This window comes from Ahaetulla prasina, chromosome 7 (genome assembly GCF_028640845.1).
Source record: "Ahaetulla prasina isolate Xishuangbanna chromosome 7, ASM2864084v1, whole genome shotgun sequence".
Classification (NCBI taxonomy): Eukaryota; Metazoa; Chordata; class Lepidosauria; order Squamata; family Colubridae; genus Ahaetulla; species Ahaetulla prasina.
In genome coordinates this window covers 4,431,032-4,446,475 of record NC_080545.1, presented here as the reverse complement: position 1 = coordinate 4,446,475, position 15,444 = coordinate 4,431,032, and the positions used below count along the sequence as shown (strand labels likewise).

The window sequence follows — 15,444 nt, the reverse complement described above, 5'->3', positions numbered from 1 at the left end:
AGAGGACCATAAGGGGCGTGCATAAGCACACAAGCGTGCCTACCGTTCCTGTCCTATTGTTTTTTTTCTTTTCTTCTTCCTATATATATGCTTATACCTCCTTATAATTACTCATATATGTGTTTATATACTATATAATCTTTTGTATGATACCTACATATATTGTTGTGACAAAATAAAATAAATAAATAAAAATAAAAATAAACATAGACCAGGGGTGTCAAACTCAACATACCAAACATACTCAACATACTAAACTCATTAGTATGCCTACTAATAAAAGTGGCATTTGATCACAAGCAGGGGTGAAATGTACAATTTGTTACATTTTCTGTGGGTGTGGCTTGGTGGGGGAGGGGTAATGTGACTGGGTGGGTGTAGCCAACATTTTTTCTTTTTTACTTTTAAAAGCATTTTTTCTACAACCTCTTCATCTGAACAGGTTGTAGAAAAAATGCTTTCAAAAGGCTCTGACGATCCCAGCTGAGTTGCCTGATCGTCAGAGGCTTTTCTTTTAAAAGCATTTTTTTTGCCTTTAAAAGACAAAAAAAAAAGCCTCTGACGATCAGGCAACTCAGCTGGGATGCTGAACTTCTTGATTGAAAGGTCGGCAGTTCAGCGGTTCGAATCCCCAGTGCCGCCGCCTAACGGGGTGAGCTCCCATTACTTCTCCCAGCTTCTGCCAACCTAGCAGTTCGAAAGCACATAAAAAATGCAAGGGGAAAAATAGGGACCACCTTTGGTGGGAAGGGAACAGTGTTCCGTGTGCCTTTGCCGTTCAGTCATGCCGGCCAAAGGACCACGGAGACATCTTCGGCTTTGAAACGGAGATGAGCACCGCCCCCTAGAGTTGGGAACGACTAGCACATACGTGCAAGGGGAACCTTATCTTTACCTTTATTAGTAATTCTTACATATTCTGGTTACTGTAACTGACCACAACTATTCCACATATCCAATGGTGGGATTCAGCCAGTTCACACCACTTCGGGAGAACCGGTTGTTAACTTTCTGAGCAGTTTGGCGAACTGGCTGTTGGAAGAAATCATTAGGGCAGAGAACCGGTTGTTCAATTACTTTAATCCCACCACTGCACATATCTTTTCTAGAATGGACAGAGGCAAAATTTTATTATAACTTTATAATAACATGCAATGCAGCTTTAATTCAGTGTCTGCTGAGCAACACAGGGGCGATATCTTTTAGTACGCATGTTCAGGCTGTTGTAAAAATTTCTCAAATTAATACTCAGATAAAATGGGTTCTTTTTTGTCTTACAAGGAATTTATTATTTTGCTCTGTGAATTTGGTCGTTTTCTTGTGGACATTTCATGACTCAAACTAGGTAACATCATCGGTGCTGGCCCCGAGTCCTTCGGGAGATAGGGCGGTATATAAATATGATTAAATAAATAAATAAATAAAATAAATTGGTGCTAATTATTACTTTGCCACTAGAGGGCTCTGTGGCACTGCTGTTTCTTTTCCCAGTATCAACGCCCCCTCTACTGGTTAAAAACTATAGTGCGGGTTTCATGCAGTTAAGTTTGAAAAGACAGTGGTTAGGTTGGGAAGCACCATCTGAGAAGAGAGAAGAGCAGGTAGAAAAAGAAGAGGTGGCAGGAGTAGAAAACACGATAGAGGAGAAGAAATTAGGGAAGGGAAAGGAGGGTGCGAGATGAAAGTACAGGGAGGCAACGGGTAGGAAAAGAGGAGGCAACAGAGAAAGGTAAAGTGGTGAAATTGCTATAGCATTGCAGAATCTTTCCCAAGGATCAGAAATGCAGTTCAGCATGGAATCTTTAGTATTCAGACCATTTCTTATCAGGTATATCTAACAGCTATGCAGATTTGTGCTTTAGCCTGGCAAGATTCCTGTCTATAGGAGAGCAACAATAAAGAAACTGCTCTGCAATACTGGCGTCATTCTTGGTTCCTTCCACCTGAGGGTTCAACCACACTGTGGTGAGATATATTTTAGATAGATAGATAGATAGATAGATAGATAGATAGATAGATAGATAGATAGATAGATAGATAGATAGATATAGATATAGATATAGATATAAAGATATATATATAAAGATATATATTTAAATCAATCAATGGATGAAAAGAAGCTTAGGTATATCCTCAAGGTCCCCTAATACAATCTTCTGGGACCCCTCAAAAACCAAGGAGCTGTGGTTTTTTGTTTGTTTGTTTTTTCTTTCTTTCTTTCTCTTTCTTCCTTTCTCTCTCTTTCTTCTTTCTTCTTTCTCCTTTCTTCCCTTCCTTCCTCATCCCTCCCTCCCTCTTTTTTTTCTTTTTTCTTTCTTCCTTCTCTCTCCCTTTATTTCTTTTTCCTTCCTTCCTTCCTTCCTTCCTTCCTTTTCTCTCTCCTTCCTTCCCTCCCTTCCTCATCCATCCCTCTCCTTCCTTCCTTCCTTCCTTCCTTCCTTCCTTCCTTCCTTCCTTCCTTCCTTCCTTCCTTCCTTTTCCCTCTCCTTCCTTCCTTTCCTTCCTCATTCATCCCTCTTCTTCCTCCCTCCCTCCCTCCCTCCCTCCCTTCCTTCCTTCCTTCCTTCCTTTCTTTTTTTCGGCTTAACCCATACCCTAACCCAGCCATCTTCATTTTGTTTGCTGCATAAACCATGTTAATAAACACATAGCAACGTATCTCCACAGCTCAACCCATCGGCTGACAAAAATGACGTCAGAATTCTGTCCCCTGTTTAAACAGGCAGGTTTTTAGCATTTATACAGGACACGGATGAACCCCAATTGAGAAAGCTCACGGGTGCCGCTTTGCGGCCCTTACATTGAGCAGCTGCTCAAAGGCGTAACTGAACCCCTTTTTGTAGTCGGTGATCCCTTTCGCTTGGATTTTGTAGACGGCTTCCTTCAACTTCTTCTTGTTCCTCACGTTAGCTTGTACCAAATGATTGAAACAACTGACGTTTTGAGCTTTATCGTTGAACTGGGAGAGAGAAAGAAAGAGAGAGAGCAGTCCATAAAACAGAGATGGTAAACGAAGAAAGACAAATTAGATCACAAATTAAGAGATTGATAGACATTAGGTGTCCCCTAAACTGGAGCTAAGCATTTTTTTTCTTTGCAGGATATAAATGTTTAGACAAGGATGTTTCCATCATTACTTCAGAATTTCTTCTCCCCTCTGGAGAAACGCAGGAGCGAAGAGCATCTGAATTTCCCAACAAAAAGAAACAAAGAAAAAAAAATCACGCTATATAGGTGAATAGCATGCAGTGTTTAGAGAAAAAAAAATATTTTTTTTTTGAAGTCCAGTCTCTGATCTGGTCTGGAAAACCAGCTATGCACTTCTTTAAACCATCTAGACTGGGATCATGATAGCAAATGAACCATGGTTTTTGTCAAACTGCTTCCTCCCACAATAGTTGAGTTGTTTGCAACTATTATTTATGGCGAGCGAGCCATCAAAATGGTCTGGGATTGTTGTGGTCCACCAGCAGCCTGTGGAGCTGGCAGCAGAATTGGACAGTGAGGAGGACAATGGGTCAGTACTGGAGTCAGGGTGTTGTGCCTCGCTCGCTCCCCCTGCCGCAGCCGGGCCCCTCTTATCTCCTGCCAGACGCTGATAGTGCTGAAGAATGTCCTGGCATGCCTCCAGCCCCCAGCCCTGGCACCATGCCCGGGCAGGCTGAACAAACAAACCTCCCTCCGATAGCATGTGCGCCTGAAGCCAGCCACGAGCTGAGATTACCAACAGTTGGAGATGAAACGATGCAATGGATAGACCCATGCTTCTGGAGAATGGAGAGGCGACATCAGCAAAAGGAAGGGAGGGGCAGGCCTGGATAAGTGCTGAGTCATGGAGCCACACCCCATGGCCTATATAAAGGATCTGCTTTCTGGCATTCTCTGAGTCAGGCAAAGTCTAACTTGGATTGCTGAAGTCACTTCCTGGTCTCCTGCCTGCCTTGAGAACTCTGATAGGACTTTGGCAGAGCTGCAGAGGCACGCTTGATACGGACTTCCCCGACCCGGCCATCAGAGGAGGAGTGGGACACGACACAGGGGAAGGCCTGGACAAGGGTTCTCCGTCGGAGGCAGAGATGGGGCCAGGGCCATCTGGGAGTGATGCGTGGACTCCAGAGCCTCCAGAGGCAGACAGCAGAAGGCAGAGGAACAGGAGGAGCCTGTTCCTAGTACACACATGCAAAGAGCTGCCAGAAGGCAAGAGCAGCTAAAGCAAAAAGGATGACTCAGGAGTAAGGCCAGGAGATGATTGGCCCCTCCCATAAGGCTTAAAAGAGCAGCAATGGCTCTTGGGCTCTTTGTAAGAAAGCAACATTGCTACATTTATTTTTTGTCTCCTATTTCTGAACTTCGTGGGGCTTTGCCAGGAAAAGCTTTTGGCAGGGTGCCAAAGAAAAAGGTTTGTGATAAGGCCCAAGGACTTTTTCTAAAGGACTTTGTTTCGGACTTAATTTGGACTAAGATGAGAATGAAGTAATTCCCAGCTGTTCTAATAAAATATGTTTGTTTAGGACTGATTGTGTCTGGTAATAACTACTTGGGCCTAGGTCACAGCAGCGATGGAGGTTGATAGATGGCTTGAGAACCTAACAAAACAAGTCTAGTTTTCTATACAAATAACAGACAAACCGGCTGGATTAACACCAAAGTTATCAGATGCGTAATTATCTTGATGCATCCGATAACTTTGAGGTTAATCTAGTCTGTTGATTGATGGATTGATGAAGGTCTGAAGGTCCTAGAAGAAGCCACAGCAATATCTGTAGACCAGAGGAATTGGAGGCTAGTCCAATTCATTGGAATGCAATAAATCAAAGAATGAATTCTCAATTAGTCTTCCACCCATGGAGCTGTCAGAGGTTTTCTTTTCACATAACAGAAGGGGGCCAAGGCAAATGAAAGTCTGAAGATTATTATTTAAAATCGAGAGATTAAAACACACCTCGGAGGAAAATGTGGGAAAAAAATGCACTAGTTTTGCAAAGGGGAAAACAAGCGCAGTAGCTTTTTTTAAAGTCTTCACCGCTAGGTGGCAGTGCCATAATACAGAAGGAGTAATAGGTAAAGGTAAAGGTTCCCCTCGCACATACGTGCTAGTCGTTCCCAACACTAGGGGGCGGTGCTCATCTCCGTTTCAAAGCCAAAGAGCCAGCGCTGTCCGAAGACGTCTCCGTGGTCATGTGGCCGGCATGATTCTACGCCAAGGGCGCACGGAACGCTGTTACCTTCCCACCAAAGGAGGTCCCTATTTTTCTACTTGCATTTTTTTACCTGCTTTCGAACTGCTAGGTTGGGAGAAGCTGGGACAAGTAACGGGAGCTCAGCCCGTTGCTCAGCACTAGGGATTCGAACCGCTAAAATGCCGATCTTTTGATTGACAAGCTCAGCGTCTTAGGCACTGAGCCATCGCATCCCGTTACAGAAGGAGTAATAGAGAATTAATATAGGAAGTCCTTGACTTACGACCACAATTGAGCCCAAAATTTCAGTTGTTAGACAGTGGCTAATTGGGTTTTCCCTCATTTTACAGCCTTTTTTGTCACCGTTGTTAAATGAAACACTGCAGTTGATAAGTTAGTAACGCAGTTGTTAAGTTGAATCTGAATTATGATCATGTGACCAGGGGGAGCTCTGCAACATTTGTAAGGGTGAAAAACTGTTATAAGTCACTTTTTTCCACGCCGTTGTAAGTTTGAACGGTCACTGAATGTATGTTTACAAGTCGAGGACTACCTGTAATATTTTACTGGCATATAACACTCCTTCAAAAATATACGTTTCTCTATGAAGGCAAAAAGAGAAAATGTCTGCTGTGAACTCCATGTAGGCATCAGGGAGGGCAGCGGGCCAGTAAATGCTCAGCCTCAACTTCACCCCGGATTAAATGGGTAGCAAAATAAAATAATATTGAAGACTGTTTCTCTTGTCATGCACCACATAACTGCCTTGAAAATTTACAAGCAAAGGCCTCAGCTTCACAATCTACTAAAGATGGAGAAAGATCCTTCCTTCCTTTTGCCAAAAGTATCGATCATACCTAAAAAATATATATTTCTGCAAATCCAAAAATCGGCCCCACATATTCACATATTTTGCAAACCATCATCCCCTGATCAATTATATCTGCAGATTTGTCAACAACTAAAAATATTTTTCTTTCTCTTTCTTTCTTTCTTTCTTTCTTTCTTTCTTTCTTTCTTTCTTTCTTTTTCCTTCCTTCCTTCCTTCCTTCCTTCCTTCCTTCCTTCCTTCCTTCCTTCCTTCCTCTCTCTCTCTCTCTCTCTCTCTCTCCCCAATTTATACGGCCACCAACCTCAATGAATGACTTTTGTCAGTAAACCGAATTAAAATAAAATAAAACCAATGATAATCATTATAAAAGTTCAAATACAAGCAGCCGAGAAACAATAGCCCAAATCCCACAAAATATTGTGTGTTATCTGAAAGGTCTACAAACAGATTTATTACTTGTTTCATTCCTCGGACTCAAGCCTTATTAAGATAACGCTGAAATCTGTCTGTCTGTTTGTCTGTCTGTCTATTTATCATCTATCATCTTTCTTCATCATCTATCATCTATCGTCTATCTATCTATTAACTATCTATCATCTATCTTCATTATCATCTATCATCTATTAATTGATCTATCAATTGATCTATCATCTATCTATCTTCTATCATCTATCAATCTATCTTCATTCATATCTATCTATCTATCTATCTATCTATCATCTTTCATCATCATCTATCATCTATCAACTATCAATCTATCTATTATCTATCATTTATCATCTATCTTCATCATCTATCATTTATCAATTGATCTATCACCTATCTATCTATCTATCTATCTATCTATCTATCTATCTATCTATCTATCTATCTATCTATCTATCTATCTACCTCCCTGTCTCTCTATCTATGTATTGTCTATCTATCATCTATCTTATGAACTCCACCTGAAGCTTTGGTGCCACCAATAGTGTTACAGAATTTCATCAGAGGCAATATATTTTCCTGTAATTGTACTTTACAACTACTGAATTATTTTAAATTTTTCAATAACAAAATAACAGAGTTGGATGTTGGAGGTCGTGTAGCCTCACCCACTGCTCAAGCAGGAGACCCTATACCACTTCAAATAAAATGAAATTATTTTTTAAAATTGTAATTTCATTGTAATTTAATAATGATCTATTATGGGGACCTGTGTAGCAGGATAACCACTCCATTCTTAACATTTTATATCTACAATATATGAAGAGAGAGAGAGAGAAATATAAGCTATTAGAAGGAACCAATTTTCTTTGAATCTGTAACACTCTTAAATGCAGAACCCTGATAGAAAAAGGGAGACCCCATCTCTTTAATTCAAAACCAGCATACTGCTATATCACAGTATTGGTTGGGGAATACAGAAATTTGAAAATATATAGCCGGCTTGATGCCAATCTAATCAGATGATGCTGGAGCTCATTTTCCAATCTAGGGAGATCGGTTTGGTGCAGCTTGATGGCCCAGAAGTATCTATACATATTAAATGGGCAGCTCAGAAATAAATCTAATTCCCTTGCAACTATTTCCAGATTCAGTTTTGGTCTGCCTGCATTCAATAACAGGATCTAAGCATTAGTTCTGATCAAAAGTTAAACTAGAAGAATACCAGTAGCATTTTTCAAATCTAGGGGAGGAAGGAAAAGAGGGAAGGACAGAGGAACGGAGGGAGGGAGGGAGGAAGGGAAGGAAGGAAGGAAGGAAGGGGGGAGGGAAGGAAGGAAGGAGGGAAGGAAGGAAGGAGGGAAGGAGGGAAGGAAGGGGAGGAAGGAAGGAGGAGGAGGGAGGGAAGGAAGGAAGGAAGGAAGGAAGGAGGGAGGGAGGGAGGGAGGGAAGGAAGGAGGGAGGGAGAGAGGGAAGGAAGGAAGGAAGGAAGGAAGGAGGGAAGGAAGGAAGGAAGGAAGGAAGGAAGGAAGGAAGGAAGGAAGGAAGGAAGGAAGGAAGGAAGGATCGAAGAATATAGGACATTTGCATCATAAAGGTATAAAGGTAAAGGTAAATGCTCCCCTCACACATATGTGCTAGTAGTTCCCGACTCTAGGGATCATTGCAAAGCCGAAGAGCCAGCGCTATCCGAAGACATCTCCATGGTCATGTAGCCGGCATGACTCAACGCCAAAGGCGCACGGAACGCTGTTCTGTCCCTATTTTTCTACTTGCATTTTTTACATGCTTTCAAACTGCTAGGTTGGCAGAAGCTGGGACAAGGAACGGGAGCTCACCCCATTAGACGGCAGTAGGGATTCGAACCGCTGAACTGCCGATCTTTCGATCGACAAGACGATTTCAGCATCTTAGCCACTGAGCCACCGTGTCCCTTAATTAATTTGCGTCATATGAAGAGGCATTTTGATCTGCACTCAACCCATCACTGCTTGCTTTGTCTTCCATTTGCTATTTGATCTCTGAGAGCGCCTATTTTATTTATTTTTTTGAATCCAAGCATTTAAGCTCTTTAAGAACTTCAGCCATATAAATCAAGACCAAAAGGATGAGCAACAACCTAAAGTTCTCCATGTGTTTTACTATGGGGTAGTTGTCGCCCAATCTTCTTTAGACCTGCCCGCCCCCACAACCCTTCAATGTCTGGAAAGAGAGGGGTACTTACAGAAACCACGTTCACAAAGTCGTCATCTGACAAGGTTTCCAACATTTCAATGACGGACGTTCGGATCAACTTCAGGGTCAACCCACTGACGCTCCCGCTCCTATCAAGGAGAAGAACCCATCAATAGAGGACCATCAAAAGTGGACATCTCATGCGTTACTCTGGACCTTTACAAGTGAGCTTGGGCCAGTTCTGACTTGCGGTCTCATCTTTTCCATGACTTTTGATCTCTTCCATCAGCAAAACCAAAGGGCCAGTGGTGGGTTTCAATTTTTTTTACTACTGGTTCTGTGGGTCTGGCTTGGTGGGCGTGGCAGGGGAAGGTTACTAGCTTCTTTTCCAAAAACACTACACTACTAACCAGAGCATATAAAACATTTGCTAGACCAATTCTAGAATACAGCTCGCCTGTTTGGAACCCTCACCACATCTCTGACATCAATATAATTGAACGTGTCCAGAAATATTTTACAAGAAGAGTTCTCCACTCCTCTGTATACAACAAAATACCTTATTCCACCCGAAATCCTAGGCTTAGAAAACTTAAGAGCTCCATTGCCTTCGACAAGACCTAAGTTTAACTCATAGAATCATCTATTGTAATGTCCTTCCTGTTAAAGACTACTTCAGCTTTAATTGCAATAATAGAAGAGCAACCAATAGATTTAAACTTAATGTTAACCGCTTTAATCTAGATTGCAGAAAATATGACTTCTGTAACAGAATCATCAGTGCTTGGAACACTTTACCTGACTCTGTGGTCTCTTCCCATAATCCTAAAAGCTTTAACCAAAAACTTTCTACTATTGACCTCACCCCATTCCTAAGAGGACCATAAGGGGCGTGCATAAGAGCACAAACATGCCTACTGTTCCTGTCCTATTGTTTTTCTTTTCTTCTTCCTATCTATATATATGCTTATATTTCTTCATATATATGTTTATATACTATATAATCTTTTTGTGTGATGCTTATGTATATTGTTGTGACAAAATAAATAAATAAATAAATAAAATAAATAAATAAAATAAAATCCCCATTTCCTCCCGATCAGCTGGGACTTGGGAGGCTGAGAATAGATGCGGGTGGGGCCAGTCAGAATTTTTACTACCGGTTCTCCGAACTACTCAAAATTTCTGCTGCCGGTTCTCCAGAACTGGTCAGAACCTGCTGAAACCCACCTCTGCATAGAGCCTTTGGCAAGTTGAAATCAGAGATCTTGAGGTTTCACCTATTTTTCTTGCAAATGAATTGAGCTCTTCACATCTGTGAGAGATCTCAATAGAGCTTCTGAATTACGTGATGCTGTTTTTGTTGTTGTTTTTATTTTTCAAAATAGAATCATTCCATCTTTCCTTAAACAGTGTGTCTGTCGTCTGGGTACAAATATCTCTGTGCAACCACCTTCAACATTTACAACGTCATTCACATTAATATTAATTTTCTAATCTTAAAATTATAGTATATTAAACAATTATAAGCCTATTCATTTTTCCTCTTAGCATGTCTTCTAGTAAGAATAAAAATAATAATAACATTGTGCATAATTATGCTCCTCATCATAATACTAAAAAATTATCATCTTATTTATATCTCTATCTTCACATATTTTATATTCTTCTTTAATCTTCTCCTTTTATTTCCAGTTCCCCTTTTTATTCTCTAACCATTGATTAAATACTTCCCATATCATATTATATTCAGTTTGTTCTTTCTCCTTAATTGCTAGTGCTAATCTGTTCATTTCTGCACATTCTAATATTTTCCTAATCACCTTCTCATCAATAGGAATCTCTGTTGTTGTTGTTGTTTTATGTGTAAGCATGTTGCAACCATTTTTTTTTTAAATTTAACCAACCTGCTCTACCCAATATGGGAGGGAGCATACTGCTTCCCTTTCGCCTTTCAGCCCCAATCCAGGAGCCCTCCAGGCAGTCACTTTCACGACAAACTATTGTGTGTTAAATTTACTGACAAAGAAATAAAGGGAGACTAGTATAGATCTATCTCAAGCTATTTAGCTCTCATCAGCTAGCCATACCCTTCTGGGATTTGAACCTGGGCTTGCTTGCATATTAGGCAGATGAATTAACCTCTAAGCCACAGGTTCTCTTCTTTGTCAGCTGCACCAGGGGAAAGATCAAGTGGGTTTTTTTTCCTATTGAAGCAACCGGGTCTACCCAAATATGGGAGGGAGCATACAAATATGGGAGGGAACCCACTTAATCTTTCTCCTGGTGCAGCTGACAAAGAGGAGAACCTGCGGCTTAATGGTTAATACATCTGCCTAATATGCAAGCTGGGAGATGGAATCAAGCAAGTCATTAGCCAAGAATCATTGCGTTCCCACAAACGGTCAAAGTCCAATCCCTTCTGAATTTCTTTGACTTTTATGTAGTGCCAATTTAGTGCTGGCTGCCAGTTGATTAGATTAATGTCAGGCACAAAGAATCGGGACCCTACATAAAGCTCTAGTTAAGATGATTTATTAATCATGTCTTTTCACAAGGATCTAGTCAATCATCATTCCAGACATTCTTCTAACTAAGCTAAACCAGCTACAGGTACCGGAACAGACTTGTAAGTGGATCACAAGCTTCCTAACAAACAGGAAGCAGCAGGTGAAGCTAAGCAAGATCACATCAAATACCTGTACAATTAGCACAGGGGCCCCCCAAGGCTGTGTGCTCTCCCCACTTCTCTTCTCTCTGTATACCAATGACTGCATCTCCAATGATCCATTTGTTAAGCTACTGAAGTTCGCAGATGACACAACAGTGATTGGTCTCATTCGAGACAATGACGAATCCGCATATAGACGTGAGGTCGAACGACTAGCCTTGTGGTGCAACCAAAACAATCTGGAACTGAACACACTCAAAACCGTAGAAATGGTGGTAGACTTTAGGAAAAACCCTTCCATACTTCCACCTCTCACAATACTTGACAACACAGTATCAACAGTAGAAACCTTCAAATTTCTGGGTTCTATCATATCGCAAGATCTCAAATGGACAGCTAACATCAAAAGCATCATTAAAAAAGGACAACAAAGAATGTTCTTTCTGCGCCAACTCAGTAAGCTCAAACTGCCCAAGGAGCTGCTGATCCAATTCTACAGAGGAATTATTGAGTCTGTCATTTGCACCTCTATAACTGTCTGGTTCGGTTCTGCAACCCAACAAGAAAAACACAGACTTCAGAGGATAATTAGAACTGCAGAAAAATAATTGCTACCAACTTGCCTTCCATTGAGGACCTGTATACTGCACGAATCAAGAAGAGAGCCGTGAAAATATTTGCAGATCCTCGCATCCTGGACATAAACTGTTTCAACTCCTACCCTCAAACGACGCTATAGAGCACTGCACACCAGAACAACTAGACACAAGAACAGTTTTTTCCCGAAGGCCATCACTCTGCTAAACAAATAATTCCCTCAACACTGTCAGACTATTTACTGAATCTGCACTACTATTAATCGTTTCATAGTTCCCATCACCAATCTCTTTCCACTTATGACTGTATGACTATAACTTGTTGCTGGCAATCCTTATGATTTATATTGATATATTGATCATCAATTGTGTTGTAAATGTTGTACCTTGATGAAGGTATCTTTTCTTTTATGTACACTGAGAGCATATGCACCAAGACAAATTCCTTGTGTGTCCAATCACACTTGGCCAATAAAATTCTATTCTATTCTATTCTATTCTATTCTATTCAACTAGCGGTTCTCCTGCCTTTTCTCCAATACAGGTAGTCCTCGACTTGAGGAGCCCAAATTGAGCCCAAAATTTATGCTGCTAAGTGAGAAATGTGTTAAGTGGAGTTTTGCCCCATGCTACAACTTGTCTTGCCGCATTCGTTAACCCAATCGTTGCAATTGTTAAAACAAGTAACCCGGTTGCTAAGCGAATCTGGCTTCCCCCATTTGCTTCCTCAGAAGGTCGCAAAAGGGGATCAGGTGACCCTGGGACGCAGCAATGGTCGTAAGTCTGAGCCAGTTGCCAAGCATGTGAATTTTGATCACGTGACCGCGGAGATACTGCAACGGTCGTTCTAAGTGGGGAAAATGGCCATGACACTTTTTTTCAGGGCTGCTATAACTTTGAACTTTGGTCTTTTAGTCCAACCCCCTTCTCAAGCAGGAGACCCATAGTCTCCCCTCCTTCTGTCCCCCCCTCCACCTTCCTTCCTTCCTTCCTTCCTTCCTTCCTTCCTTCCTTCCTTCCTTCCTTCCTTCCTTCCTTCCTTCCTTCCTTCCTTCTTTCCTTCCTTCCTTCCTTCCTTCCTTCCTTGACATAGAATAACTTTATTGTCACTGAATGTACGCTAATCAGCATACATTAAAGTGAAATTTTGTTGCATGCAGCTCTTCTTTCCTTCCCCCCCTCTCTCCCTCCTTCCCCTCCCTTCTTCCTTCCCATCCCGGTCTGTCTCCTTCCTTCCTTCCTTCCTTCCTTCCCCTCTCTCCTCCCTCCCTTCCTTCTTCCTCCCTCTCTCCCCAGTCTGTCTCCTCCTCCTCCCTCCTTCCTTCCTTCCTTCGTTCCTTCCTTCCTTCCTTCCTTCCTTCTTCCTTCCTTCCTTCCTTCCTTCCCCCCTCTCTCTCTCCCTCCCCTTCCTTCTTCCCTCTCTCCCTCCCCAGTCTGTCACCTTCCTTCGTTCCTTCCTTCCTTCCTTCCTTCCTTCCTTCCTTCCTTCCTTCCTTCCTTCCCCCTCTCTCTCTCCCTCCCCTTCCTTCTTCCCTCCCTCCCTCCCTCCCCAGTCTGTCTTCTTCCTTCGTTTGTTCTTTCCTTCCCCTCTCTCCCTCCCTCCCCTTCCTTCTTCCCTCCCTCCCTCCCTCCCCAGTCTCCTTCCTTCCTCCCTCCCTCTCCCTTCCTCCCCTTCCTTCTTCCCTCCCTCTCTCCCCAGTCTGTCTCCCTCCTTCCTTCCTTCCTTCCTTCCTTCCTTCCTTCCTTCCTTCCTTCCTTCCCCTCTCTCTCTCCCTCCTCCTCCCTCCTCCCCAGTCTGTCTTCTTCCTTGTTCATTCCTCCTTCCCCTCTCTCTCCTCCTTCCTCCCTCTCTCTCCCTCCTCCTTCCTTCTTCCCTCCTCCCTCCTCCCCAGTCTGTCTCCTTCCTTCCTTCTTTCCCCTTCCCCTCTCCTCCCTCCCTCCCTCCCTCCCTCCCTCCTTCCCTCCCCAGTCTGTCTTCCTTCCTTCCTTCTTTTCCTCCCTCCCTCCCTCCCTCCCTCCCTTTCTCTCTCTCGCCATTCCTCCTTTAAAATTCCCATTCTTAGAAGCTGCTTTGGGATTTCAACCCCTTTCTTTTGCAAGGAAGAGCAGCGAGCAGCACTAATTTTTTCTCCCCCATTCCTGTTGCATTTCAAAAGGTTATCAAAGCGAATATCATTTATATATTCATCCTATTGATACATCCGTCCATCTCATGAGAAATGTGTCTCTGGGTGGTGTACCTTAAAAAACAGCCTTTCCGTTTTTTAAAACATCTTCATACCCATTGATGTAACCATAATAATAATAATAATAATAATAATAATAATAATAATAATAATAATAATAATAATAATAATAATAATAATAATAATAGATTTTACAACCCTCTGTATGAATGCTTAACCTTTTGGGGGCACTTACGCATCAACGAGAATCAGCATATCTTTTGGAGAGGCGGCTCCTTGGATGTACCTGAAATGAAAAGATAAGCGGATGAAAAGGACAGAACTTTCTAAAAACCCTTTTGTTAGTGTCCGGATCTCTCAGCGAAGGACTCCCGAAGGATCAAAGGAGGCTTCTTTGTATAAACCCACTGGGAAACTCCCTCCCTCCCCCACAAAAAAATAATAATAAAAATCTCATTTCTTATTTAGCCGACGCCTGTCTGAATAACCGTGAAGTTGGACAACAGCCGAAGCCCCTTCGGTACACCACGTTCCGAGCGTCACAAAGCAACATCAAAAGGTTGCACAAAGAGAATGTGGATGGACAGGGTGTCTGGTTCTACAGGAAGTTAGCACCCACTCCCACGCCTAGGAAAATGAAATATTTTAGGAGATATTAAACGGGCAGAATATTTCCCCTAAAAAGGAGGCAGAAACTCAGCTCCCCACACCTTTGTCAATGAGCCATTAAGGCCTGAGTCAATCTATTCTATATAACACAAGAACAGTTTCTTCCCGAAGGCCATCACTCTGCTAAACAAATAATTCCCTCAACGCTGTCAAAGTATTTACTAAATCTGCACTATTATTAATCTTCTCATCGTACCCATCACCCATCTCCTCCCACTAATGACTGTATGACTGTAACTTTGTGGCTTGTATCCTCATGATTTATATTGATATTGATTGTTTCCTGATTGCTTTGTTGTTGTTAGTTGCGAAGTCGTGTCCGACCCATCACGACCCCATGGACAACATACCTCCAGGCCTGATTGCTTATTTGTACCCTATGACCATCATTAAGTGTTGTACCTTAGAATTCTTGATGAACGTATCTTTTCTTTTATGTACACTGACAGCATATGCACCAAAGACAAATTCCTTGTGTATCCAATCACACTTGGCCAATAAAAAATTCATTCTTTCTTTCTTTCTTTCTTTCTTTCTTTCTTTCTTTCTTTCTTTCTTTCTTTCTTTCCTTCCTTCCTTCCTTCCTTCCTTCCTTCCTTCCTTCCTTCCTTCCTTCTTCTATCTATCTATCATCTAGCTAGCTATCTCTCATCTTATTTGTACCCTGTGACTATCATTAAATGTTGTACCTTAGAATTCTTGATGAAGT

At 41.9% G+C, this 15,444-nt stretch overlaps 1 protein-coding gene across 2 annotated transcripts in view; it reads right to left on the bottom strand.

Moving 5' to 3' along the window:
* The window catches only part of CACNA2D1 (calcium voltage-gated channel auxiliary subunit alpha2delta 1), a 394,047-nt gene that overhangs the window by 85,836 nt on the left and 292,767 nt on the right, over positions 1-15,444 (bottom strand). For both annotated transcript variants that reach the window (XM_058189787.1, XM_058189788.1), the window contains exons 9-11: positions 14,302-14,352; positions 8,663-8,762; positions 2,801-2,959 (exon numbers count right to left, since the gene is read on the bottom strand). In XM_058189787.1, the coding sequence (XP_058045770.1) occupies positions 2,801-2,959; positions 8,663-8,762; positions 14,302-14,352 (310 nt within the window). The remainder of the gene's footprint in view (positions 1-2,800; positions 2,960-8,662; positions 8,763-14,301; positions 14,353-15,444) is intronic.